We start from the raw sequence: 27,892 nt of genomic DNA, 5'->3' as shown, positions 1-27,892 counted from the left end.
TGGAGAGAATAGACAAAAAGACCGTTGAAGATGATGAAGAATACACAGAAGTCGTTTTGAGCCATCGTGATCTACAAAGCAACCACAACTGTGTCATGTTTTCAAGGTAAGACACTTTGGGTTTTCATCAAAGTTCGACATTTAACTGAAGTCCATTTGTCACAAATATTCACATTAAAACTATATGAAAACCTCTGATTCCTCGATGAACTCTTTTCATCGGAAAACATTTGGCATGAAGTTAACAGGTATAGATTCCTTTATTTAAAAAAAAAAAATCAAACTCCCATCTATACTTATGTAACAAGAAATCATAATTATCCCAAATGAAAGAAATTTTATTTGTTTTGTATTTTAAAAAAATCACAATCAACTGCATTTACTTTTTCATGAACTTTGTTTTATTTTGGGATTGCACTATTTATTAATCTGTTCTCAACTTCATTCAGAATCAATCCACTATTTACATGCAATAATCATGTTAGTACCTGCTATAGTGTGGTTGTAAAGTAAGCATAGCTAGACTCCTGCATAACAAACAGTACCTTAAAATGTGTTTCCTTTAACTTTTTCATATTTTGAAATTTCACACATCAGCTTCAGTGTGTTTTACTGAGATTTAATGTGATAGAGCAACACAAGGTATCCCATCGTTGTAGAGTGAACCCATTAATTTCAAAAGTCAAAAACTTAATGTGTCTTTTTAATCTTAGTAAAAAAAAAAAATCCAGTGTAGGTGCAAATCTATCTCAAATCCCTCAAAAAGTAAGGAAACAGTTGAGTCTGTCAACCCATGAGAACTAGTCACTATGAAAACAGAAAAAAAATCGAAATAATAAATCTTTCATCTCACTCTGCTGTTCTCCACAGGTCTGCAGCTGAGATCTCCACCCTGTCATTACTTTCTGTGCTTCTGTCTGTAACTTTGTTTTTGACGTATCTTTTGAACAAATAAGCACTCAGCCAGAAATACGCTGGCTGAGTGAAATATGCTCTTTCCTCCTAATGCATGTCATGAAGTGACTTTTGTAGGATTTCAGTCTGTCAAGTAATCATAAATCTATAAACTTCCCCAACATGAATGTTTTACAACAGTGATCACAATCTGAGGACCTGGCCCCTTCCTACGTTGTGAAATTTCACATCTTGTATGATTTAAATATGTCTTGTTTGCATCAGAGTGTATGATGTGTAAAATTGTTCAAATGTAATAAAATACTCAGTGAGCTACATCTGTTGTGATTTGGTTGGAAACTAAGGTAAATATTCCACAGACTAAAGTGTTGCTTTATTTGTTTCATTTTCCAAAGACCAGTAAATCTGAAACGTTTTCACCTCATATAATACTTTTCTGGAGGCTGTTAGAGAACAGTGAACTAAGAGTCATCTCTATGAAACCACCTCAAGAATATTTTAGCTGTGTGATATGGTGCAAAGAAACTGAGACCTAACAGACCACTGGAACAGTTTAAATTGTATTAACAAAGCTCTTTCTTAGGGTTTAACAACCACTGATGTCTAACACGTAAAGAAATATATCTCAAACAGAAATAAAATCATTCTACAAACCATTAACAGGCTTTACTACACATGTAGAAACTCTTGTCTTTAAGTGCATCGCAGGAAAGCACATATATACAAAATATTACGTCTTAATGAAACGCCAGTGCACTAACATTTCCCTTTCACTGACATGGAACTAGGAATTTTGAAGCGTTTTGCAGCAAATACAGTTTTTCTTTTATTCCACAACACATTTCACTGAGAAGAATAAAAACTATTAGACCGGACATCAAGCAGCAAAAAATGGACCGCAGGTGCAAAAAATATATATATTTATCCGAAAATAAATGAAAATCCGTGAAAATATGTTACGTATCATTCAAAAATGTTTGTTAATTTATGTAAAAGTAACACCTGGTATGTTGTCGCAGGTGAAAAATGTACTCCTGCGTGTTACTAAACATGATACAGTTGAGCCTAAAATTATTCATACTCCTGGCAGATTTCAAAATAATTCTCATTAAGCCAATGAGTTTTTTTCTCAGGGGAAATAAGACCAGTACCTCTCCAAAGATAAAGAAAAAAAAAACACGTAAAAGGAGTCTACCTGAACAGGATACCCTGTCTATAAAATTCATAATTTGTCTGTTTTGCTTACTTCCTCCATCAGCTTCATCCACCTTCCAGGTTTAGACTCATTAATACTTAGGTTTTTGTAAGTTTCCCTTCACTGAAGTTGAAGGGAAACTTACAAAAACCTTTTAAAGAAAACCTTTTAAGTGCTTATTTTGAAATCAAAAATAGATTTTTAAACAGATGCCAAAGACTCTTTGAGTTGTGGTTAAGATGAGCTGTCTATTATTTCTGTCTTTATCCTCAAAACCACCAGTCTTCTTGGGAGTTTTATTTTACACTGGTTCCACAAACCTATTATAATATAGTTCTGTTTGCTGTCAACACCAGCATTAGTGTCAATCTTTTAGCAAGTTGCTATCTCAGACGGTCTATTGCCAACCCCCATGTGTGTCATCAGTGCAAAACCAAAGCACTAACAGTGCAACTTTCCTGTTTTCAGAGGAAGTGTGTCTCACAGCAAAGGCGTCTGGACAATGGATGAGGTGGAGTAACTACTTCTCCATATTTAAGATTTGGGCGTCAAACCTATGGTTCTGCTGAAAACTTTGCTTTGAGATTTCCTCACTAAAAGTGCAACAAAATCCTACTGACTATTTTCCAGCCTTAATCTACTTGTAATCTAGTCTTAATTGTCTGGAAAGATATGCAAGAAGTAAAAAAAATAATAATAATAACACAAGTTGTCAAAATACCAAACACTTATATACATAAAACACTGTAAACATAATATTCTGAGCAGGAAATGAGAGAGAGAGTTCCATGAAGTCTAGCTATCTTTATTATTCTGCTCAGAGTTTCCCTTTGACCTGTTTCCTCGGGAACAAATACTCTTGCTTTTGCTCAGGATGCTGGTGTCGACTCGTGACAGGGTACACATGCTGCTCTGGTGACACGGCCGAAGTCTGGTGCTTTGGAGCTCCAGCTCGTCGTAGCTGGACATCCGGATGAAGGGACAGCAGCGGAAGACCTGCTTGAAGCCAGCCCTGAATCTGCAGTAAAAACAAGTATTGGCTCAATGTGCTTGTAAGATGGTTAGATGTACCTGTGAGTGTATATTTTTTTATACCAACCTGCTGTTGAGGCAGCAGTAGATGATGGGATTATACATGGTGGAGCTCATGGCCAGCCATAGCACTGACAGGTAAATCTGCTGAATGTACTTCCACTTGATCAGACGCTTATCGAGACCGGTTGCTATGAAGTAGAGATGATACGGCAACCAGCAGAGGGCAAACGTCACCACCACAATGATCATCATTTTCACCACCTCAATAAAGAAGCAGAAAAAGGCAGAAAATTATAGAAGGTGTTCTTTAACCCAGCAGATATATTTTTTATTTAAAAAAAAAAGAAAAACAAACAAAAAGAAAAAGGCTTGAAAGATGGAACAGGTCAGAGAGGTGTGAGGTGACCAGATTATGGAGGGCTTTGAAGGTGATGAAGATTAGAAATTCACAGATATGAGCATCAATATAAGCTCAGGTTCTTTTTCTGACTCTAGTTCTTGTGCTTGCTGTCACCCTCACTCTGTTATACATTACTGTGGTACATATTTTTGAGATATCTGCTCATAGAATAGAATAGAATAGAATAGAATAGAATAGAATAGAATAGAATAGAATAGAATAGGATAGAAGTACTTTATTCATCCCAACCAGGAAATTACTGTGCAGTTGCAGCATACACATACACACAGATCAAATTACAATATGAAAAATAAAATAAAAATAAGATAAATGCATAAAATATAAAATGTAAGATGTAAGATTCTGTACAGTATGAACAGTGAAAATTAATGATCTGTACAGTCTGTTCAATAGTGCTTTGTAAACAATCTGTACAATATCGATTAATGGGCAGATATGTACAAAGGTAACTTAACATTTGTTATATAAAGTGATAGCCTGTGGCAGGAAAGATTTCCTGTATCTGTCCCTGCGACAACGGAGCTGAAGCAGTCTGTGTGAGAAAGTGCTCCGCTGTCTGTCTACTGTGTGATGGAGAGGGTGCAGCTTGTTGGCCATAATAGACAACAGCTTCTTCAACGTTCTCCTCTCCACCACATTTTCCAGGGTCTCCAATTGCAGACCCATTACAGAGCCAGCTTTCCTGATGACCCCATTCAGTCTTTTAGAGTCGCTGCACTGATGCTGCTACCCCAACACACAACAGCAAAGAAAATGGCACCAGCAACAATGCTGTTGTATAACATCTCCAACATCTTGCTGCACACATTAAAGGATCTAAGCTTCCTTAGGAAATAGAGTTGCAGGCTGAAGTCATGACGGACTTAGAGACTTCAGCGAAACTTACTGAAGACTAAAGTAGCGAGAAATTATTGACCAACTAAACCAATTAGATTCAACTAACTAGATTTTACCCAGATAAATCCACAGCAATAACTTTTAAAACAATCAATGCCTTCAGATACATATCAATACGTCAGGTGGATGTTGGCATTTAAAATGTGGTTTTGAAAAAATCTAAAAAAAAAAAAAAATGAAAAAGAAAAATTTAGTAGCAGAAAAAAAATATTCTTGTTACTTAGCTGCCACTGAGAAAGTGAACAAATTGCCACAATTGTTCTAGAAATTGTAACGGGGGTATTCATAACAAAGTTTAAAAAGGTTTAAAGCCAGTTTTGATATTTTGAGGTTGCTGATGTTTCCATCAAGCCATCACCTACTGAACCATAAACTGGTATTTTTAGTTGAATTTACTGCTTTTGAATTTTATAAATGGCAGAATCTATCAACACCTGGCACTTCTAAAGTGGTTTTCTGTGTTAAATTGTAATTATTTAAATGGAAAAAGTCAATCTGTTTGACAGTGATTACCTGTCTTTTAACCCTATGTTAAAAACAAAATGCTCCACAAATCCCTTTGTTGACACTTAATAATAATAATAATAATAATAATAATAATAATCAAATCAATTTAAATCACTCTGGATTTGATTCAGTATTAATGTTCCAGTGAACGGCTCGACTGTAATGCACCATGGAGTTCATATCAGGTTTTCAAAAACTGTGCAGAAGTTGGTGGAGAATTACAAATACTAAACTATGCAAAGTTTTGAGAGTGTTGACCGATCGCTAAGTTTTCATTAAACATTTCCATTGTCAATTGGAGAAAGGTTGCCATCAGAGTACAGAGAAAGGTCGGCAATGACGCATCGGCCCCTGCAGGCCCCCAGCTGGAATGAGGAGAGGCCGGATTGATAGAGAACAATGCAGTGAGGCAGGAGATGCATCCTGGATTATGACTTTGAATGTTTGCATTTTACCTGATGCTGATGTTCTTGACATTAAATCTCTTATATTGTTCAGCTCAGACCAACTAAAAATTGGAGACTCTGATTGTGATTATGTAAGCAGAAATACTATTTAAGGAGTTGTTTTTGCGAAAGGATTTTGGCAGCTCTCTAGGTCAAACTGACCTGACTCCTTTCCTTCCATTTGCGTGCAAAGCGCAAATGGAACAAAAAAAAATGACTTCGAAAGCAAGGCTGTTGACAGATAAGAACAACAATTTGAGATAAATTGTCCTATTCAGCAATTCTGAAATGGAGCAGATGTTGAGTTCATGGGGTCTCAAATATTTTTAAAGGTCGTCCAACACACACTTAGTATAAGGCACAGCAGAATCTTTACGCAAATCAAGGGTAGCAACGCCATTGGTTGAAACTTTCCAAACTCACATCAGTGAAGATGAAAGTGTATAAAAAAGGGTGATGTTAAGAATACGGGGAGATTTTTTGTTGAGACTTTGGAAGATTTTTGAGGATTGAACTGATGAAACTGTAATGAGGAATCCGTGGTAGTGTAATAAATCTCCGGCTCGTCTATGGCCTAGCAGCAGGAATTACGTCTCCGTGCATTATTTATTTTACATTTAAGAGTATAGCCACCTTTTAATTCTCCAATATTTATTTCCAAAGGTACAATAACATCCACCTCCCTCTTTATCATGCTCAATCTGCATTTTATTTTTAAGTTTACTTAGGTTCTCAATAAACTACCAACAACTTTAAAAAAAAAATAGATGGAACATAAAAAAATAAACTGTTTTCATCCCTTCTATTTTTATGATGTGTCTTATAACATCTGTTGAATGAGAACCAGATTATATCCTTGCTGTATTTTTAAAGTTCATCAAAGAAATTCACTGGTGGGAATAATCCCTGAGCTGTCTTGATAGATTCCCATCATCCCAGCTGTGGCGTCCCTAATCCTTGTGCAGCCTATTGAGAAGCTTCAGCACTATTCAGTGACAGATGATGACAAACGACATTTAATCATTTGTCTTACAATGCAGCCTTCAGAATTACACAACAACATTTGGTACATTTGTTTATCAACGGGGGTTTTTGTTTCTTTGTTTTTTCACAGTGTGAGAAATCAATTTTACATTTCAAACTGCCAACAGTTAAATGTGTGTGCGTATCCCCAGGCGTAGAGATGTTTCACAGGAAGCCCTGTTTTTTTTACGATTTCCACTGTTGGGTAACTGACTATGAACACTACGAGTTGCCCCTTGTATTTGTCCTGAGCCCTGACTTAAGATTTAGTGTGCAGATGCCGTCCTGTGGACTTCAAGTTCCCACTCATAATCCCCCTGTGTATTTGTTAGTTAAGGTAACACATCAACAAAAACAATTCAAAACATGAATTTAAAGGTGCATAACTACAGGTGCAAGCCATAATTAGATGTTTTTCTATCCTCATTGATTTCTGATCAAATATTTGATTTCCACATGGTTTCAGTGTTTACAATACAAGACAAGCCAAAAAAGCAACAATCACATAGGATTATAAAAAGTTATGTTGATAGATATTCAAATTACCTTCCTTTTAGCCCGGAGTTGTGCATGATAGTTTTCAGATGAGTCTCCTGGGATCTCACTTCCCCACAGCGACACTCCAATTACGGTGTAAGTGATGCCCATCACAGCTAACGGCAGCACATAAACCAGGACAGTAACTATGATGTGATACCTGGACAAATGAAGACAAACATTACCAAGACGCCCCAGAGCACGTGACGGACAACATGTTAAAAGGGAGGAGGACAGATCTGCTAAAACTGACAGTCTCCTAGCAATTCTAATAATGATGATTGCCGTGAGTGTGACCTCACATGAAGGGGTCGTCCACCATGCGGGGCCAGGCCACATAGCAGAAGGTCCTCCCTGGTAGAGTTCTGGTGGTGGAGAAGTAGCAGAGAGGGAAGGCAAGAGCCACGGCGAGGGTCCAGATGCAGAAGATAACTCCTAGTGTGACTTTAGCAGACAGACGAGGCTTCAGAGGATGGATGATGGCCATGTATCTGTTTGTTGGACATCACAATACACAAGAGAACTGTGGTCAAAAGTGAGCACAACACTTCTAAAAGTGGACTTTCTGAAACCTGAACATAGGTTGTCCTCCACTGCCTGTCCAAAATAAAGTTGCCACCTGAATTTAGCAACGCAAACAGGTAAGAGTTTACCTTTGGACTACTTTCACATGGGCGTTGATGTTTCAGATATTTACCTTGAAATGGTGCAGTGATTAGTTTTTGATTTCTTGACGAACTAGAGACTTATCCTGTGTTTATAGAAAAGATGTTAGCTGATTTCAGAACTCTAAAATTATTGGCATTAATCATGCAAAGAAAATATCCAACAAGAATGCTGAGACTATTAAAACTAGGCAAGGGATTGCCTGTAACTTATGATAAGGCTAACGATTAAAACTGGAAGGATAGAGGGAAAATAATCATCTGCATTGATAACAAGGGCCTGGAAATACTGAAACAACCAATATTTACCAATGTTATTTATAGGAAGTGATAGGATCGTATGAAAACATCCTTTTCAGGTCAGAATGACTTGGAACATTACCATCACCAATTACTAAAATGCACAAACAACATAGTTATTCCCCAATAACTCATAAACTAAATCTCAAGAAAACTGATGTTAACTTGGTCCAAACTGACTGAGTTTGAGACACTTTCACAGAAATCGGAGTTAAAATTATTTTTTCTCGATGTACAAAATTTTTGGTTTCTTGGTTTAGTTCGTAAGAATAAATATACAAATCTAAACATAAAACACAGAAATGACAAGATATACTTCTTTTCTCTACTAAGTTGTGGAAAGAATAGGCAGATTGTGATTTATTGCTGTCAAGACGTTAATACTATTGATGTGACTTACGATGAAATAAACTGAAAGAAAACGTTTTTTATTTGATCAGAGTTATCACATGCACAGTCCAATCAACTACGGATAAAGCACACTGTGAATTGTCTTGTGTTGTCCCACCTGTCTAAGGCAATCGCGGCCATGGAGTAGATGCTGGCAAACACAGCCGTGACCGGGAAGAAGTTGTGAAACCTGCAGTAGACGTCTCCAAAGTACCAGTCACCGTGGGCCGCGTAGATGAAGTTGATGAGGGTGTTGAAGGCAGCCATGGAGAAGTCAGAGAAAGCCAGGTTCAGTACGAAATAGTTGGTGACAGTCCTCATCCGCTTGTGAGCAAGAATGATCCAAATTACGATCAAATTGCCGAAGACGGCCACTGCCAGCACCGTGACGTATGCCACGGACCAGAGCGCGATGCGCCACGCGGGCTGCGCGAACTGGTTGGCCAAGACTCTGCTGGTGGCCGTGGTGGTGGTGTTGGAGCCATCCCGTTCAGGGGCCATTCCCCCGAGGGTCCTCAGAGGGATCTCCTGCTCCGAAATGACTCTGATGGGAAGGAGAGAGTGGTCCTGATGCTTGGAGAGCAGCGCGGCAGAAATGGAGTGGGCGTACCCCACGCGTTGTGAGTTAAAAGGGGCTTAGGTGGGACCTGAGGGAAACGCATCATAAATTACTCCCCTCCCTTAGCCCCCTCACACAGTCCTAAGAATAAATCCTCCAGTCATTATGTTTTCATTGTCCAAACACAGATCGTTTATGTCTCAGAGGTGACTCACTGATAGTTTCTCTTTTCAAAAGAAAAGCTGGCAAGCTTTCATTCCAGGGTTATAAAACGATTATTCCCTGTCCTAAAGGCATCTGAGGTGTTAGGGGTTGCTCTGGATGTGATACTGTTAATCCTTTGGCAAAGCTCAGATATGTGGGGTTTTATGAATGCTGGTTATATAATCATAATCTCACTGTAGAGGGGGGCCTTTTGGTGCATGGAGCACATGATGAAAGTCCTTGGTTTATTCTGTCTTGGAATGTTTCTTTTAAAAGAGAAACTATTTTTTAAAAGAGGTTTTCGTGGCACTGGTGGCTTTTATTTAGTAGTTGCACAGGAGGGACGGCAAGGAGAACATTTTGAAGACGTGCAACAAATGATCAAACCAAGGGCTACTGTGTTGTGAACTGAAACCAATGCATGGTGCAGCTGCTCTACTGAGCCATGTAGCGCTCTAATCTAATTTATACATAAAAACATCCACAATGTGATTTCTGCGATTCACATTTTGCCATGACAACAGATAAGGTGTGTTACTGTGCTGATAATCTGTTTGCTTGGATTAAAACTGCTGATTCATTAAAACTTCAATTTAATTATTTGACACAAAACTTAAATTTACAAATTATTGAGTATTCTCATTAGAAAAATGTAGACTGAAAGGATATCATAAAGATCCATCTTTACACCAACAATGTAAACATGCGAACACTTTTAAGTAGTTGCTTATAATGAAAGTGCATAAAGAGAATCAGAAGGTCAGGCTGACAGAACAGAATATGAACAATTCATGCAATTCAGGTGGAGAGCTCTCCTCATCTTTGTGCGTCTAAAATCCTCGCTGGAGGTTTGTATAAACAGAAGATTAAGTTCAAGCGTCAGTCACATGAGTGAGGATTACCATGCACAATGTGAACTCTTGTGCCTTTTTCTCAACTTAGTGACATTTATTGTTGCTGTTGTATAATAAAAATAAGGAAAAATCCCAAATTAGTGCACAATTACTTCAAATGACATAAATTTACAACAGTAACACCCATGTATTCTGATAGGCAACTAGTTACTACAGGAGTCACTTAACTAGTCCATCTGTTATCATATAACAGATGGACTTACAATATGATATCAATAACTCCAACTGTTATGTGAAGGCCTCTGAGGTTTATTATTGAATATTAGTGAACATTGGAAGCAGAAACATCAGAAACAGATAGATTCATCTGAAAAGTGACGGTGCAAACAAACACAAAACCAAACTAGCACAGTGAAAGAATAAACTATGTCTGGAGATCACAAAGCACCACAAAAACACACACAGAACAAAGATACAAAAACTATAATAAAGAATATCATAATGCAGACAGAAAAAACTGAAAAGCATCAGAGAGATGACAGAATGAATGTGAACGCCTTTACTGTTGCGTCTTTGTCACGCAGCCTGCAGAGTCCCACGGCCCCGGGGACCACAAGGTGTTTTAATCACCTGCACAGTCTGCAGATGTTGGGGATTTTACATCAAACCTGCCGTTACCTCTCATGTTCTTTCGCTGGAAAGCATCTTAAAATTAACCAATTAATCAACACTCCACAAGAGGTGATATGTGAAGTATTTTTAATCAAATTTTAATTTAATCGTATTTTAAGTAATTTTATCTTTTGTTGAGCACTTTATGATCCTATTTAGTGTCTGTCACACAGATTATTCTGTTGGTTTTCTGATGTTTCAAACGGCCAATTAGTGAAGTTTTTACCCACTGAGCTTGTTTTAATGAACCTCCATTGTCAGTCCATCTCCTGTCAGATCCGGGTTTCACAGTCTTTCCTTTTTCTAAAAGCTGAAATCACCTTTTATCAGCCACTTATTTACTGCTAGGAACATAAATCACACAAGCTGTGCCCACTGTGAAAAGACCACAAGAAGGTCAGAGAGTGTTTTCCTCCCAGCATGGTCTCATTACGCAGAGGCCACTTTGCTTAGACCACTCCCTGTCTCAAATGTCACTGTTCGAGCCGCATCCAAACATGCCCTGTCCTCCATATTAAAAAGGTCACTGTCTGCCAAGTAACAGATGATCGGATCATTAGCCTCACCCAAAATGATTCTCCTTGGCTTATATGTGAATAATTCAGGTATAATTTAATCAAAGGCGGATAACAGCGAGGCACAGGGTGGGCTGTGGTGCTCTGGGTTTGATTTGTGTGTGAAATTAACTCTTAAAGAGCAAGTCACATTCAATAAGTTAGGATTTTAATGAAAAGTTCATGCATTTCTTTAACTCAGCTCACAAGTGAAACACATTATGTAGATAAATTACACACAGACTGAAGTTTTAAAGCTTTTATTTCTGAATGATATATTGCATCAGACCAGTAAAAAAAATAAAACCTTTTTAGGTGGGTCTAGTGAAAAATATGTTTCATATCTGCTTAAAGGTACTTTGAATCTGACAGACAAGCTTCACTGGAACCCTTACTCTAATTTACTGAATATGACTGTAACATAAGCAACAAAATGCTCACATTTGTTCACAAACGCTAGCAAAAAAGTAATATTTGATGAGGTTCTGAACATTTTTTATTATTTAGACGTGTCTGTCACAGGAAACCGCAGTAAAATACAAAGAGCTTTGTGTCTGAGATTTGAAACAATATAAAAAAAAGTTTAAGTGAGTATACTTGTAAGTCACTATTTATTATGCTTTAGTCATTAATGGTTGTGGCTGCAGCATTACAAAACGTGAAAATGTTCAAGAGGTATAAATAAATATTACAAGGAAGTATAAATTCTACCAAAAAAAATTAAGATCATAAAAAAAAAAAAAAACTTCTTCTGCTTTATCTCATTGTTTCACTTCATTTTTGTTGTTCACATTATTGGTTGGGAAAATGGCTTTTTGTTGTTTTTATTTGAATCAAAACAGATTCTGCTGAAGCAAATGAGCGAGGAAGAGAAACAAAGAGAGAGAAAGCAGCTTCCCATCAGGGGATGTCCCCAACAGGATTACACATCTATAAAAAGAGTTGGACTTGTTTCTCCTGGGAGAAGGCTTAGTACAGAAGACAGAAGAGGTTGTAATGAACAGAGACATCTGAGAGTTGTGAGGTAAAGCACCTTGTTAAGGAGTTTTAAGACATTTAAAAAAAATAATAATTTAATTAATCTGAAGTAGCAAGAAGATGTAAAAATATGGAAATTCTGATTGTGGTCTTGAAGCATGTTAATGCTTAAGTGCATTTTAAATTATATATATTAGTTGGACTCCTGACTGTAGGCTGTGTAAATGTCCAATAGAGTTTGCTACCACAGAGTACAGAAAAATAACATAGGAACACAATTAACTTCTTGTCAGGTAATGCAATAAGTGATGGTGGTTGATGTAAGAGCAGTTTAGAAAATAAATCCCAAACTACTACAACTCTGCTGCTTTGCTTTTGTCGTTGCGGTGTCTCAAAGTTACACTGAGAGCGACTCCTGCTGGTCTGGCAGGAAAAATAAAAAGAGGGCGAGTTTCTGTTACATCACAAAATGTTCTGCCGTATGAAACTTGAGCTGTTTGAAAATAAAGAGGAGGGCCAAGGGAATGAGGAAGACACAACACAAGAAGTGGTGTTGCTAGCTTACAATTGGAGCACCATGCGAGCGTTTAGAGGCAGTCATGCAGGCGGTGTGGTTTGTTTTCAGCTCTGCTTGTGCCGCCGATTCAAAGTTCAAAGGTTGCTGTAGTTTAGTGAATAGCTGACAGGGCTGAAAACTCTCAGGTAAGCCATGTAGTCTTAATATTTATGCTGTTTATGTTTACTGTTGGCCATTTTGAGACAGGAAAAACAACACTTTGCTTCAGTGAAAGCCTTCATTAGATGACAGAAGCATTCTGCTATGCATATACATTTGTGCTCATTCAGAGGAGACGGTCCAGATGCCAACAGACCGTTGGCATCTGGACCAACGGTCGTCAGGTCCTGACGCCCTGACGACCTGGGCGTCAGGACCTGGGCGTCCTGACGACTACACAATTATCCTTTAAATACTTTAGCAAAAGGTGGGAAAGTGGAAACATGTTCAACAGCTGTCTAGAAAGGCAAGATTAACAGCTGAGATTTTTTTTTAAGTATATAAGCACTTTTAAAGTTTAATAGTTGTATTAGTCACTTACACCCAACCCCCTTCTCCGAAGTCTTTCTGAACCCCTGCAGTTTTCATTGATGACTCTCAGACTGTGAGCAAAACTCTCAAACTTAAACCTAACAACTTAAAAATTCCCCTAAAAATGGGAGTTTACAAAACTTCAAAAAAAAAAGGAGAAGGCAAAAGTAAAATGATAACGAGTTTTTGCTCAGTCAGATTGCAGAAAAGCAAGGCTGAGATGGTTGCTTCACGATACTTTGAAGTAACTGCTGGGAATGCTGACAGATAAATGTCCTCAGCTATGCATTGGGACTGAACTGCACTACAGTGCCTTGCAAGTGGATTCGTACCACTTCCAATTCCTGAACTTCCACAGTGTTCAATGTATCTCATTATACCAACACCAACATGGAAGGAAAGGATAAAAGGCGGCGTCTATTAAAAGTTGCACTTGAAAATCAACTGTTGAACATACTGGGCCCCGTTTGTTAATGAATGACCTTTTCTGTTTGGAAACTTGCAGATCATGTTTGCTGAGTTTACTTAAAGGTTTTTGTGTCATTTATTTAGTCAAATCATTAACTCATCGTCATCCAGCTAAACTTTAGCTCTTTCCAGCCCCATTTCTGGAAGGACTCTATGCCTGCCAACACCTAACTAACATCACCATTATTGTATTGGGCCCAACAGATGGAGCGCACCTCTGTCCCACCAATACACAATGTCGCCATTTGCGGTGGAACCCACGGGAATGAGTTGACTGGGGTGTACATTGTGAGGGAAATGCAGAAACAGAAGATGGAGAAAGCGGGGTCTGTTTCTGTAACCACTGTCGAGACCAATCCAAGAGCCGTGGCTGCTGGCAGACGATACACAGAGATGGATCTGAACCGCTGCTTCACAGATGTCTTGCTGAGGTAAGCCAGCTGTCCACGTGAGTCCTGTGGGCTGCAAATTTGAGAAGTCTGTGTTGTGTCCACTGCTTAAATCGCTACGCTGCTCCAAGTTCCCCCATAACAGAGTCAACCCCGTATGAGGTGAGGCGAGCCCAGGAACTGAACGCTCAGCTGGGGCCCAAAGGAAGCGCAGAGGCTGTTGACCTGCTCATAGACCTGCACAACACCACTTCCAACATGGGCCTGTGCTTAATCTTCTACTCCATAGATTGGATCACTCTGCACATTTACAAGTACATAGAGGTATGAACTCAGACACACACACACACACACACACAGCGTCCTAATCGAAATGGTAAGAATACAACAGACCGCGTGTCTATTGTAACCCTAACCCTAAATGGTGGCCATAACTAATACATGAAGAAGAAAAAAAAATAGGTTATCCTGTCTGTAATCCACAAGATTTTATATTTTAAGGCTAGTTATTGACTCATTATATTATACTAAAATCATAGAAGATAGTTTTTAGAGCCACTGCAGGATGTATGTTAGGTTTTTAATCTATAAATATCAATTTTTCAGAATAACTTGAGCTCTGTGCCTGTGAGAGCGATACAGCTGGACATTCCCAGCTCCAAAGCTTATTCCCTGGAGTCAGTGGGCAAACATGGCTTTGGTAACTATGTCAATATTCATTATGTGAAAGATTATCTTCATTAAGCTGGATTTCTGAGACAAACATTGCTTTGTTGCAGCGATAGAAGTCGGCCCGCAACCCAACGGTGTGCTCAGAGCTGATATCTTCAACGTGGTGAAAGAAGCATTGGATCTCACATTACAGTGGCTTCAGAAATTCAGTTCTGGTAGGAAGCAATGCCGGTTGCTTTCTTTCTTTTTTTAGTTGAGCAAATAATCTCTGCATAACAAAAGTCCTAAATCCTGCTCTTATTTTTGATTGTGTTATATTAATTAGACACATTACTCAGTGATTTACTTTCCTCTGCCAACAGGGCACAGTTTTGAGGGCGGCACAGTGGAAGCATACACTTTTGTTAAAAGTGTTGACTACCCACGAGACTCGGCTGGTAAAGCCACTGCTGTCATCCACCAAAACCTACAGGTGAACTTTTGAGGCTTTTAAATCCAACAATTTACCTTTGAACTTAATGAAAAACTGAGGCTCTTTAGAAAACCAGTGAAGTGAAAACATGCATGTATAATTTTCTCTTTTTTTTTTCTTTTAGGATAACGACTTTAAGCTTCTGCGATCAGGGGATCCCATCTTCCAGACATTTTCTGGGGATATTTTGAAGTACGAGGGAGAAGACCTCTACCCTTTCTTTGTGAATGAATGCGCCTACTACGAGAAGAAGATTGCTTTCCATTTAGCTCAGAGAAAAACGTACAGCTTTCCACCCATAAGCGTGAAAAACGACTGAGGGAAGACAAAGATAACACGAGTGCTTCAATCACCTTAAGAAAAAAAAACACAATGGAGCAAAAGATGGAAGTCAGGAATTTGAGTTTATCTGTAACACCTGATACAGTGCCTTGCAAAACTAAAAATATTTATAGCCTTTAAATCTTTTCTCATTTTATCTTGTGATAAATTTCAGGTTTTTTTTATTCTGGTCTTACATGATAGACTTGTACAAAGAAGAGTATAATTATAAAATGGAAGGAAAATAATGCATAGATATTAAAATTTCTACTTTAATTAAAAATCTAGCTAGTGTGACTTATATTCAGCGCCCCTGAATCTGTATTTTGTCAAGCCACCATTTGTCATGACAAGAGCAGGTATCCTGAGCTGCCTTTAGGGGTGAGCAATGTAACGTACATTTCATTATTTTTCCTAGTATTTATTGCAATAACAAAAAATGATTATTGGCCAATATTAATTATGGAATGACAGAAAAATCCCTGCTTGTAAAACAGAATCTGAACCTTTTTTTTTTCCATCACTCTTTCAATATTACATTATCATCAGTTGTGCCCAAACAAAATAAATGGAAGCATTACTTGTGTATTTCTGATGATCTTCTTAGAAGCATGTGAAAATTGTCTTGACACATAAAAGAAAAAATATCTACATTAATGCACATTCCATGAATTAATTTACTTTAAGTTGTGGAAAGTGCATTAATGTATATATTAAGTCGTAAGTCCTACAATGTGCTTTATTGTAACGCATGGAGTTTTAGTAGTAGTATTCTGCTCTAAATGGTCAGAAAGGAAGCACATCTGCACAGAAATGTAAAGTTATCCAAATTTATTCAGATATTTTCCATTTGCAAAAAGTAAAGCACCATCTCTGCATTCAAATTTTAAGCTAATGAAAATCGAAAAAATTCCAATAAAAGTAACCAATTGTCAAATTTATTTCACATAGCAACAATACAGTATTACGTTTCAGAAGATGAAAAAGTTTTCAAGAAGTCTCAATACGTATAACTCGACATACTGACAGGAAACGCTTCAGTTAAAGATGTCAGTTCAAAACAAAGTCACAATTTATTTTCTGACACCAGAGTGAAATGACAAATTCTTGCTTATTTGAAAATGTAACATAGTTAAAACACCTCTGATCAATGTGAATTATCAACAAAATGTTTCATACAGATATTTTGCGCATTTTTGCTGGAAGTTTTTTGTTTTCTCAAATTATCTCATGAAAAAAAACCTAAAAACGTGAGGATTAGGTGCTAATGTGCTCAAAAGTGAATATAATCAGATTATCAGATAATTTCATGTCCTGGACTCTTTTTCAAATCTTACCTGACCAATTGAATAAAAGCCAGATCCTAACACTGCCCCCTCATGGTAGACACAGGGCATGACTGGGGCGACAACTTGGCAACAATTACCCTGATTTATGTCCTTCACTCTGTAACAGAACAAATAAATCATCAGATGGAAAACGAGAAAAGATTCAGCTGGGGAACTGAAGCCTATTTTCTTATTTTTCCTATAGTGATTCCCTTCCCTTTAAAGTTGTAAAGAACTTTAAAGGGAATAACATAAATTGTCCTCACATGGTATAAAAATATTAAGTATTGCTTTCAGTTTTGAAATTGTGCTGTTTTCTAAACACTTTCTTTCTCCAAAAATACAAATGGACATGTTTTGAGTCAATGCTAGTCTTTTTTTTTTCTTTCCCTGATGAAGGCAAATTTATTTCTGAAAAAACAAACAAAACAAAAAAAAAAACAAAAAAAAAAACATGTTGGTTGAAGAAATCAGAATCTGGTCACTGTGCAAATCAGTGAAATAATTAGCCAAATAAAACCATTACTGGAGTTGTTCACTCTGCTACTTTGTATTGCAAAAGTATTATTACCCTCAAAACTTTCACATTTTGTCAGGTTACAATCACAAACTCCCAGTCAAGAGCTAAGATGTATTGAATTAAATACAAGGCCTTTCTGGGTGAAATCCCATGAGAGGCTGCAAAAGATTTTAAATTGGAGCAGAGCTACAACTTCCAGAATGACAACCAGCCTAAACATATGGCCAGGAACAAAACTGAATGGAAATGGACTAGTCAAAGTTCAAAACTAAAGAAAAGACAAAAATGGCTCTTCCTAGATGTATCCAATCAGAGCTTGGCGTTTTCCAAAAAGAGAATTGGCAAAACTTTGTAGATTTTTAAGGCTGGAACAGAGATACCCCCAAAAGAATTGCAGCACCGACAAGAAAGCTGAGGTGCTTATGTAAAAATATTGTATCAATTTACTTTTAGCTTTCCATTTATGCACTGGTGTTTGTCCAAAAATAGTGAGTTCTGTGATTGTAAGGAGGCTGAATGTGCAAACTCAAGGGTGTAGATACTTTTGCAAGGGGTCTTACATCAAGGATGTGTCCTTTTCTGAGTTTATGGCCAGGCAAACTGCAAAGATAAACTGCAAAATTGGACAAACTCCAATAAAACCAACATTTAACAACTGAGAAAGCAACTGTTTAGACAGCTTTTAACATTTAAACGGCAGTAGTAGTAACTGAATTTCCTGAACGCATTTAATAGATTCAGCTTGTTACAAAAACAACACAATAAAATTGGTAATTACGCTGCATCAGTACACACAAGATTCATCAATATCAATGACAGCAGAAGGTGAGTGGTTCCACTTTTAGACTGTGGCATTTTATGACATTTAGTCATTTTACCACAGACCAAAATAAAAAAAAAAAATAAAAATACCACAGATGATGGAAAGGTCAACCCAAATGACATGCAAAGCCTTGATATTTAAAAATGATGCAAAAACAAGACAAAAAAGTTAAATAAAGGTGCACCAGACTCTTTTTAGTAACAGAAACAACTACCTTGATTTGGACCATAAAAGTCCACATCTAAAAGTCAGATAGTGCAAGTTTACACAGTTGTATCCGAGTTAAGGACAATATGGTGAGCAGCTGGAAAAGCATTGGCAACAAAAAGAAGGCAAATGGCAAAATAAAAAATAAAAAACCCAGCAGAAACAAATATAGCCACAAAAACCTAGAAGCTAAAAATATGCAACATCAAGATGATGTACAACTCAGTAATGGGGTTAAAAAAAAACAAAGGCAAAGGTGATATAAAGCCACACGAAATGTTTCAATGTGTTTATGAGTACGTATGGATGGGCTGCAGCTGACGCTTAAACCTGTGATACCCTGAACTATTTCTGCATTGCAAGACTGCTACAGTGGAAGTGAGAAGCTACGACCTGAACATTTTAATGAACTACAACCACAAATTGTTGGAAGAAAGGTTGTAGACCTACTTGGTTATCGTAAAATATACTATCCCTGTCTCTTTATGCAACCCTATATGCGGTTATGCGGGTGTAGTGTTTGCGGTGACTTCTGGCCGCCCACAGGAACAGAGCGGCGGCCATCATCTGCAGGGGGAAGGAGATGAGGGCCAGGTAGAGAGACCACCCCATTGACCCGACGACATCTCCCGGTTTTCTGTATTCGCCGTTGAGCTGATCCACGCTGATCCGAAAACAGCAGACAGTTCCCAAAGAGCAGAGGCCTGATAACAAGACGAGACAACAGCCGAGCAGAAGGATGAGAAATAAAGATGCTGTTGATTACCATCATTATCTTCAGCTTGTCACAGGGCTTAAAGTAAAAACAACATCCTGAAGCTGAAACTTTGCTTTGTGGTAGTGATAAGAATGAAACCATAACACACTGTTGTACGCCTACCAGAAATGGCCTTTGAAAAGTGTAAAGAACTGCTTAATAACAGCACAACAAAAAAAGAAAACTTCAAGTATCGATGCCCTCAATGAGGCTCCAAAGTGTTTGGACTCAAAGGCAAAAAAAGGAAGCATCTGTGCAGCATCATAGTAAAAAAAAAAATCAAAAAGACTCACCACCACATTCAACAGACAATTTACAAGAAATTTAAAAAAATCAACATTAAAATCTAAAGAAAGTAGTTACACAGAGCTGGTTTGAGAATTTTCTGGTTTTCCTGCTTCTTTAAATGTTCTGGTTTATAAACAAAGTCCTGTAAGCAATACAAATAATTTATTTTCACATTTTGGATGGATTTGAGAAAACCACAACGGCTGCTATACTCGAGCCTGCAGCAGGGAAAGTCAGTCTGGTTGATCCAGCAGCTTTGGTCAGTGCAGAGCAGGCGTCTGCAACCTTTACAACCAAAGAAGCAGTTTCTGCTCTCAGGTCAGCCAAATAAAACTCACTTAGAATCGCAACTGTGTTTTTTTTTTATAAATAAATAAATAAATAAATAAAAAACAATAAATAAATAAATAAAAAAAATAAAAAATAAAAAAATACAGTATATATAGATAAAAGCCTACTCAAATAAATTTGGTGTCATTTCAAAGAAACAATTTTCTTCAATTCTTATAATTTAAAATATAGAGAAATATAACATTTTGCAGAGAGGACAGATAATTTTTCTGTAGAATGAAAAATGTAAAAAACAAAAAAAAACAAACAGATTCAATTCTAATGAAAAAAAAAGTAGAACTGAAAACATAGTGGCACTTTCAGTGTAATTCTTTGTGGACATTCAACACCAATATTGCAAGAAAAAAAAAACGGACAAAACCTGCATTTATTATATCTTAGATTAAATGCTATAGAAGATTGGAAAGAGTTACAAAATTATCCATCTCAACTCAACATTAAGATACAAATACAGCATTTTAACAAAAGGGTACACCTGAGGATCAACAGGATAGGGACGCATTTCTCTCACCTGCGATAAAATGGAACAATCCCACAACCAGGGTTGGCGTGAAGCTGCGGCACAGGCAGGCACAGACCCCAACCAGACCACTGAGAAACACCAGAGACAAAGACACCAGGGGCAGCAGAAACTGGCACCTCCACAGGTCTGAACAAAAAGACAAAGATTCACCATTCAGAGGTTTGTCAAATTAAACCAACCACTGAAAACAGTTTGGAGGACAAATCAACTACTGCAACAAAAATCAAAAAAAAAAATTTGTTTTTTTTTATCTTTGAGGCAGGGTTGGGTATAAAATTAAAACTTCAACACACTGAGTCACTCGAGAGAGGAAGAAAGGTGAACAAAAATATTTAGATTAAAAGAATATGTGACGTTTTGAAATTTGCCTCCGTTTGGGATTTGCACTCACATGTTCTGAGCAGATCCTCCTCGCTCTCGTTCTGTTTGACCTTTGTACTGAACTGCTGAGGAAGGGTGAAGCTCATACAGATGGTCTCCGTCTTAGGATCTAAAGTGAAGGGAAGAGGGCAAAGATCTACCCGAGCATCCGAGATCAACACATAAAGCAGGTTGGAACACAGGGCTGGAGAGCAGGATGAGACAGAAAGCCTGACTTGCACAGGCATTTCTTACAGATCAATAATACACAAATTCTCCAAACTTTTAACAGATGAAAGCAAACCCGAGGTATCCATTTCCAAAAACTGAGATGCAGTTCTGTCCTTCAACCTAAGCTCTCACTGAGGAAGGAGTCCAGAGATTATTTATTGCTTACTTTTTACCTGTCCATGGAATGGGATCCAGAATTTTTCTCACTTATTCTTGTCGGTGCAGAGTCTCGTGGCAGCCCCTCCTTTTTTGCCTGTATGTCTACCCTACTGTGTAAAAGAAGCCCACCTACTTTTCATAACCCTCCATTGTTCGAAGTGGAGCCATGTGCTCCAACTTCAGCTGAAATTAGTACATTTTTAATCAAGCTCAAAGGATTATTTAAAGATAAAAAGCACACAAGATAACCTGCAAGTTGAGAATGAGCCATAGAATTAGGAAAATTGTTTTAAATTGCAAAGATGGAGAGTTTTGTGATTGCTCTGAGAGTCAGATTAAATATACAAACTGCAAAATGTGGCATATTGTAAACTACCTGTACATCCACTTTGATGAGTGCAATTTCTCTGCTGTGTTGTGTTGGCACTTTCATTGCCTGTCTGAAGATCACCTGTTGATTAAGACACTAATTAAAATCTTGATAATCTTCTCATGTTTGTTTAAAGATTCATTATTTTGGCTTCTTTATTTCATCCAATGTAAAAGGCACATCCCACTATTACCAATATAAGATCAAACTTTCAGACCACCACCGAACCTTAACATTCCTCATTGAAAGCAAAGCTAAATGCACGAGATAAACAGCCACCTCAAGTTCACATTCTGAACAATCACATTCATTTTCCATTCATTTATTAGAAAATATAAAGCGATTGACAGTATGGGTATTTGATCAAATTTGCAAGGTCTTCACAAACAGCTGCTCTAACTCACTACACCACAAAGGATTCAGATCACACTCCTGTGAAGCTTTGATGTGGATCTGCAATGACTGGTCTAACTATCTGAAACACACCTTCACTGTGAAATAAACCTATAAAATTGTATGCTCTTATCAAATAATTTAACAAATTCTTTTGGTCTAATAAATGGTAACAATAGAATGTCTAGATCTAATATCTAATATGGATGGAAAATGATATTTTTTTTTCACAACAGTCTAGATTACTGGAAACTGTATTTCCTTCAGGTTTTTATAAGGATAGTCCAGGGTTTTCTACACTAAAGGAAGCGAAAACTCCAGAGCAAGATGCTGCCACTACGATCTCCCATAGAGAGCATGGAGTGAATTGTATGTGTGGTTTCATCNCAGCGAAACTTACTGAAGACTAAAGTAGCAAGAAATTATTGACCAACTAAACCAAATAGATTCAACTAACTAGATTTTACCCAGATAAATCCACAGCAATAACTTTTAAAACAATCAATGCCTTCAGATACATATCAATACGTCAGGTGGATGTTGGCATTTAAAATGTGGTTTTGAAAAAATCTAAAAAAAAAAAAAAATGAAAAAGAAAAATTTAGTAGCAGAAAAAAAATATTCTTGTTACTTAGCTGCCACTGAGAAAGTGAACAAATTGCCACAATTGTTCTAGAAATTGTAACGGGGGTATTCATAACAAAGTTTAAAAAGGTTTAAAGCCAGTTTTGATATTTTGAGGTTGCTGATGTTTCCATCAAGCCATCACCTACTGAACCATAAACTGGTATTTTTAGTTGAATTTACTGCTTTTGAATTTTATAAATGGCAGAATTTATCAAGACCTGGCACTTCTAAAGTGGTTTTCTGTGTTAAATTGTAATTATTTAAATGGAAAAAGTCAATCTGTTTGACAGTGATTACCTGTCTTTTAACCCTATGTTAAAAACAAAATGCTCCACAAATCCCTTTGTTGACACTTAATAATAATAATAATAATAATAATAATAATAATCAAATCAATTTAAATCACTCTGGATTTGATTCAGTATTAATGTTCCAGTGAACGGCTCGACTGTAATGCACCATGGAGTTCATATCAGGTTTTCAAAAACTGTGCAGAAGTTGGTGGAGAATTACAAATACTAAACTATGCAAAGTTTTGAGAGTGTTGACCGATCGCTAAGTTTTCATTAAACATTTCCATTGTCAATTGGAGAAAGGTTGCCATCAGAGTACAGAGAAAGGTCGGCAATGACGCATCGGCCCCTGGTGGCCCCCAGCTGGAATGAGGAGAGGCCGGATTGATAGAGAACAATGCAGTGAGGCAGGAGATGCATCCTGGATTATGACTTTGAATGTTTGCATTTTACCTGATGTTGATGTTCTTGACATTAAATCTCTTATATTGTTCAGCTCAGACCAACTAAAAATTGGAGACTCTGATTGTGATTATGTAAGCAGAAATACTATTTAAGGAGTTGTTTTTGCGAAAGGATTTTGGCAGCTCTCTAGGTCAAACTGACCCGACTCCTTTCCTTCCATTTGCGTGCAAAGCGCAAATGGAACCAAAAAAATGACTTGGAAAGCAAGGTTGTTGACAGATAAGAACAACAATTTGAGATAAATTGTCCTATTCAGCAATTCTGAAATGGAGCAGATGTTGAGTTCATGGGGTCTCAAATATTTTTAAAGGTCGTCCAACACACACTTAGTATAAGGCACAGCAGAATCTTTACGCAAATCAAGGGTAGCAACGCCATTGGTTGAAACTTTCCAAACTCACATCAGTGAAGATGAAAGTGTATAAAAAAGGGTGATGTTAAGAATATGGGGAGATTTTTTGTTGAGACTTTGGAAGATTTTTGAGTATTGAACTGATGAAACTGTAATGAGGAATCCGTGGTAGTGTAATAAATCTCCGGCTCGTCTATGGCCTAGCAGCAGGAATTACGTCTCCGTGCATTATTTATTTTACATTTAAGAGTATAGCCACCTTTTAATTCTCCAATATTTATTTCCAAAGGTACAATAACATCCACCTCCCTCTTTATCATGCTCAATCTGCATTTTATTTTTAAGTTTACTTAGGTTCTCAATAAACTACCAACAACTTTAAAAAAAAAATAGATGGAACATAAAAAAATAAACTGTTTTCATCCCTTCTATTTTTATGATGTGTCTTATAACATCTGTTGAATGAGAACCAGATTATATCCTTGCTGTATTTTTAAAGTTCATCAAAGAAATTCACTGGTGGGAATAATCCCTGAGCTGTCTTGATAGATTCCCATCATCCCAGCTGTGGCGTCCCTAATCCTTGTGCAGCCTATTGAGAAGCTTCAGCACTATTCAGTGACAGATGATGACAAACGACATTTAATCATTTGTCTTACAATGCAGCCTTCAGAATTACACAACAACATTTGGTACATTTGTTTATCAACGGGGGTTTTTGTTTCTTTGTTTTTTCACAGTGTGAGAAATCAATTTTACATTTCAAACTGCCAACAGTTAAATGTGTGTGCGTATCCCCAGGCGTAGAGATGTTTCACAGGAAGCCCTGTTTTTTTTACGATTTCCACTGTTGGGTAACTGACTATGAACACTACGAGTTGCCCCTTGTATTTGTCCTGAGCCCTGACTTAAGATTTAGTGTGCAGATGCCGTCCTGTGGACTTCAAGTTCCCACTCATAATCCCCCTGTGTATTTGTTAGTTAAGGTAACACATCAACAAAAACAATTCAAAACATGAATTTAAAGGTGCATAACTACAGGTGCAAGCCATAATTAGATGTTTTTCTATCCTCATTGATTTCTGATCAAATATTTGATTTCCACATGGTTTCAGTGTTTACAATACAAGACAAGCCAAAAAAGCAACAATCACATAGGATTATAAAAAGTTATGTTGATAGATATTCAAATTACCTTCCTTTTAGCCCGGAGTTGTGCATGATAGTTTTCAGATGAGTCTCCTGGGATCTCACTTCCCCACAGCGACACTCCAATTACGGTGTAAGTGATGCCCATCACAGCTAACGGCAGCACATAAACCAGGACAGTAACTATGATGTGATACCTGGACAAATGAAGACAAACATTACCAAGACGCCCCAGAGCACGTGACGGACAACATGTTAAAAGGGAGGAGGACAGATCTGCTAAAACTGACAGTCTCCTAGCAATTCTAATAATGATGATTGCCGTGAGTGTGACCTCACATGAAGGGGTCGTCCACCATGCGGGGCCAGGCCACATAGCAGAAGGTCCTCCCTGGTAGAGTTCTGGTGGTGGAGAAGTAGCAGAGAGGGAAGGCAAGAGCCACGGCGAGGGTCCAGATGCAGAAGATAACTCCTAGTGTGACTTTAGCAGACAGACGAGGCTTCAGAGGATGGATGATGGCCATGTATCTGTTTGTTGGACATCACAATACACAAGAGAACTGTGGTCAAAAGTGAGCACAACACTTCTAAAAGTGGACTTTCTGAAACCTGAACATAGGTTGTCCTCCACTGCCTGTCCAAAATAAAGTTGCCACCTGAATTTAGCAACGCAAACAGGTAAGAGTTTACCTTTGGACTACTTTCACATGGGCGTTGATGTTTCAGATATTTACCTTGAAATGGTGCAGTGATTAGTTTTTGATTTCTTGACGAACTAGAGACTTATCCTGTGTTTATAGAAAAGATGTTAGCTGATTTCAGAACTCTAAAATTATTGGCATTAATCATGCAAAGAAAATATCCAACAAGAATGCTGAGACTATTAAAACTAGGCAAGGGATTGCCTGTAACTTATGATAAGGCTAACGATTAAAACTGGAAGGATAGAGGGAAAATAATCATCTGCATTGATAACAAGGGCCTGGAAATACTGAAACAACCAATATTTACCAATGTTATTTATAGGAAGTGATAGGATCGTATGAAAACATCCTTTTCAGGTCAGAATGACTTGGAACATTACCATCACCAATTACTAAAATGCACAAACAACATAGTTATTCCCCAATAACTCATAAACTAAATCTCAAGAAAACTGATGTTAACTTGGTCCAAACTGACTGAGTTTGAGACACTTTCACAGAAATCGGAGTTAAAATTATTTTTTCTTGATGTACAAAATTTTTGGTTTCTTGGTTTAGTTCGTAAGAATAAATGTACAAATCTAAACATAAAACACAGAAATGACAAGATGTACTTCTTTCTCTACTAAGTTGTGGAAAGAATAGGCAGATTGTGATTTATTGCTGTCAAGACGTTAATACTATTGATGTGACTTACGATGAAATAAACTGAAAGAAAACGTTTTTTATTTGATCAGAGTTATCACATGCACAGTCCAATCAACTACGGATAAAGCACACTGTGAATTGTCTTGTGTTGTCCCACCTGTCTAAGGCAATCGCGGCCATGGAGTAGATGCTGGCAAACACAGCCGTGACCGGGAAGAAGTTGTGAAACCTGCAGTAGACGTCTCCAAAGTACCAGTCACCGTGGGCCGCGTAGATGAAGTTGATGAGGGTGTTGAAGGCAGCCATGGAGAAGTCAGAGAAAGCCAGGTTCAGTACGAAATAGTTGGTGACAGTCCTCATCCGCTTGTGAGCAAGAATGATCCAAATTACGATCAAATTGCCGAAGACGGCCACTGCCAGCACCGTGACGTATGCCACGGACCAGAGCGCGATGCGCCACGCGGGCTGCGCGAACTGGTTGGCCAAGACTCTGCTGGTGGCCGTGGTGGTGGTGTTGGAGCCATCCCGTTCAGGGGCCATTCCCCCGAGGGTCCTCAGAGGGATCTCCTGCTCCGAAATGACTCTGATGGGAAGGAGAGAGTGGTCCTGATGCTTGGAGAGCAGCGCGGCAGAAATGGAGTGGGCGTACCCCACGCGTTGTGAGTTAAAAGGGGCTTAGGTGGGACCTGAGGGAAACGCATCATAAATTACTCCCCTCCCTTAGCCCCCTCACACAGTCCTAAGAATAAATCCTCCAGTCATTATGTTTTCATTGTCCAAACACAGATCGTTTATGTCTCAGAGGTGACTCACTGATAGTTTCTCTTTTCAAAAGAAAAGCTGGCAAGCTTTCATTCCAGGGTTATAAAACGATTATTCCCTGTCCTAAAGGCATCTGAGGTGTTAGGGGTTGCTCTGGATGTGATACTGTTAATCCTTTGGCAAAGCTCAGATATGTGGGGTTTTATGAATGCTGGTTATATAATCATAATCTCACTGTAGAGGGGGGCCTTTTGGTGCATGGAGCACATGATGAAAGTCCTTGGTTTATTCTGTCTTGGAATGTTTCTTTTAAAAGAGAAACTATTTTTTAAAAGAGGTTTTCGTGGCACTGGTGGCTTTTATTTAGTAGTTGCACAGGAGGGACGGCAAGGAGAACATTTTGAAGACGTGCAACAAATGATCAAACCAAGGGCTACTGTGTTGTGAACTGAAACCAATGCATGGTGCAGCTGCTCTACTGAGCCATGTAGCGCTCTAATCTAATTTATACATAAAAACATCCACAATGTGATTTCTGCGATTCACATTTTGCCATGACAACAGATAAGGTGTGTTACTGTGCTGATAATCTGTTTGCTTGGATTAAAACTGCTGATTCATTAAAACTTCAATTTAATTATTTGACACAAAACTTAAATTTACAAATTATTGAGTATTCTCATTAGAAAAATGTAGACTGAAAGGATATCATAAAGATCCATCTTTACACCAACAATGTAAACATGCGAACACTTTTAAGTAGTTGCTTATAATGAAAGTGCATAAAGAGAATCAGAAGGTCAGGCTGACAGAACAGAATATGAACAATTCATGCAATTCAGGTGGAGAGCTCTCCTCATCTTTGTGCGTCTAAAATCCTCGCTGGAGGTTTGTATAAACAGAAGATTAAGTTCAAGCGTCAGTCACATGAGTGAGGATTACCATGCACAATGTGAACTCTTGTGCCTTTTTCTCAACTTAGTGACATTTATTGTTGCTGTTGTATAATAAAAATAAGGAA

At 37.9% G+C, this 27,892-nt stretch overlaps 4 protein-coding genes across 5 annotated transcripts; 1 reads left to right on the top strand and 3 right to left on the bottom strand.

Moving 5' to 3' along the window:
* Nucleotides 1-1,462: 1,462 nt before the first annotated feature.
* LOC103137814 (neuromedin-K receptor-like) lies at nt 1,463-9,076 on the bottom strand. The gene is made up of 5 exons (XM_007551752.2): nt 8,450-9,076; nt 7,279-7,467; nt 6,986-7,136; nt 3,210-3,406; nt 1,463-3,128 (listed from the first exon to the last, which is right to left on the bottom strand). Exons 1-5 carry the CDS (start codon nt 8,830-8,832, stop codon nt 2,906-2,908), a joined length of 1,143 nt encoding a protein of 380 aa, XP_007551814.1. The 5' UTR covers nt 8,833-9,076; the 3' UTR covers nt 1,463-2,905.
* Nucleotides 9,077-12,083: 3,007 nt separating this feature from the next.
* Nucleotides 12,084-17,131, top strand: LOC103137813 (N-acyl-aromatic-L-amino acid amidohydrolase (carboxylate-forming) B-like). Of its 2 annotated transcripts, none has more exons than XM_016671401.1 (7): nt 12,084-12,198; nt 13,912-14,138; nt 14,228-14,420; nt 14,703-14,796; nt 14,876-14,983; nt 15,131-15,240; nt 15,365-17,131. In XM_016671401.1, exons 2-7 carry the CDS (start codon nt 13,912-13,914, stop codon nt 15,557-15,559), a joined length of 927 nt encoding a protein of 308 aa, XP_016526887.1. In that variant the 5' UTR covers nt 12,084-12,198; the 3' UTR covers nt 15,560-17,131. The 2 variants fall into 2 exon arrangements, with proteins under 2 accessions (XP_016526887.1, XP_007551813.1); XM_007551751.2 differs by lacking the exon at nt 12,084-12,198 and adding an exon at nt 12,675-12,854.
* Nucleotides 17,132-18,119: 988 nt separating this feature from the next.
* On the bottom strand, nt 18,120-21,563 carry LOC103137931 (claudin domain-containing protein 1-like; the record flags this gene model as incomplete). Its single annotated transcript, XM_016671369.1, has 4 exons — nt 18,120-19,143; nt 20,347-20,484; nt 20,750-20,848; nt 21,485-21,563. Coding segments are annotated over 4 exons (537 nt in total), but the record flags the coding sequence as incomplete, so codon positions are not given.
* A 3,231-nt stretch (nt 21,564-24,794) lies between these two features.
* Nucleotides 24,795-27,021, bottom strand: LOC103137812 (neuromedin-K receptor-like). Its single transcript, XM_007551750.2, has 3 exons — nt 26,267-27,021; nt 25,097-25,285; nt 24,795-24,954 (listed from the first exon to the last, which is right to left on the bottom strand). Exons 1-3 carry the CDS (start codon nt 26,647-26,649, stop codon nt 24,795-24,797), a joined length of 732 nt encoding a protein of 243 aa, XP_007551812.1. The 5' UTR covers nt 26,650-27,021.
* Between the last annotated feature and the right edge of the window lie 871 nt (nt 27,022-27,892).

Source organism: Poecilia formosa, unplaced genomic scaffold, assembly GCF_000485575.1.
Source record: "Poecilia formosa unplaced genomic scaffold, Poecilia_formosa-5.1.2 Scaffold44, whole genome shotgun sequence".
In the NCBI taxonomy this organism is placed as follows: domain Eukaryota; kingdom Metazoa; phylum Chordata; class Actinopteri; order Cyprinodontiformes; family Poeciliidae; genus Poecilia; species Poecilia formosa.
The sequence above is the reverse complement of the archived record's forward strand: the minus strand, read 5'-3'. Positions and strand labels throughout refer to the sequence as shown.

Bases quoted from the DNA above. Each gene is read 5' to 3' on its own strand.
- LOC103137813 (XM_016671401.1), top strand. From the start codon at position 13,912: ATGGAGCGCACCTCTGTCCCACCAATACACAATGTCGCCATTTGCGGT. The intron at 14,139-14,227 runs GTAAGCCAGCTG...CGCTGCTCCAAG, and splicing joins TTCACAGATGTCTTGCTGAG to TTCCCCCATAACAGAGTCAA. The intron at 15,241-15,364 runs GTGAACTTTTGA...TTTTTCTTTTAG, and splicing joins TCATCCACCAAAACCTACAG to GATAACGACTTTAAGCTTCT.
- LOC103137814 (XM_007551752.2), bottom strand. From the start codon at position 8,832: ATGGCCCCTGAACGGGATGGCTCCAACACCACCACCACGGCCACCAGC. The intron at 7,468-8,449 runs GTGGGACAACAC...TCCAACAAACAG, and splicing joins GCCGCGATTGCCTTAGACAG to ATACATGGCCATCATCCATC. The intron at 3,407-6,985 runs GTAATTTGAATA...TTCTTTATTGAG, and splicing joins AACTCCGGGCTAAAAGGAAG to GTGGTGAAAATGATGATCAT.
- LOC103137812 (XM_007551750.2), bottom strand. From the start codon at position 26,649: ATGGCCCCTGAACGGGATGGCTCCAACACCACCACCACGGCCACCAGC. The intron at 25,286-26,266 runs GTGGGACAACAC...TCCAACAAACAG, and splicing joins GCCGCGATTGCCTTAGACAG to ATACATGGCCATCATCCATC. The intron at 24,955-25,096 runs GTGAGGTCACAC...TCATTTGTCCAG, and splicing joins ATGGTGGACGACCCCTTCAT to GTATCACATCATAGTTACTG.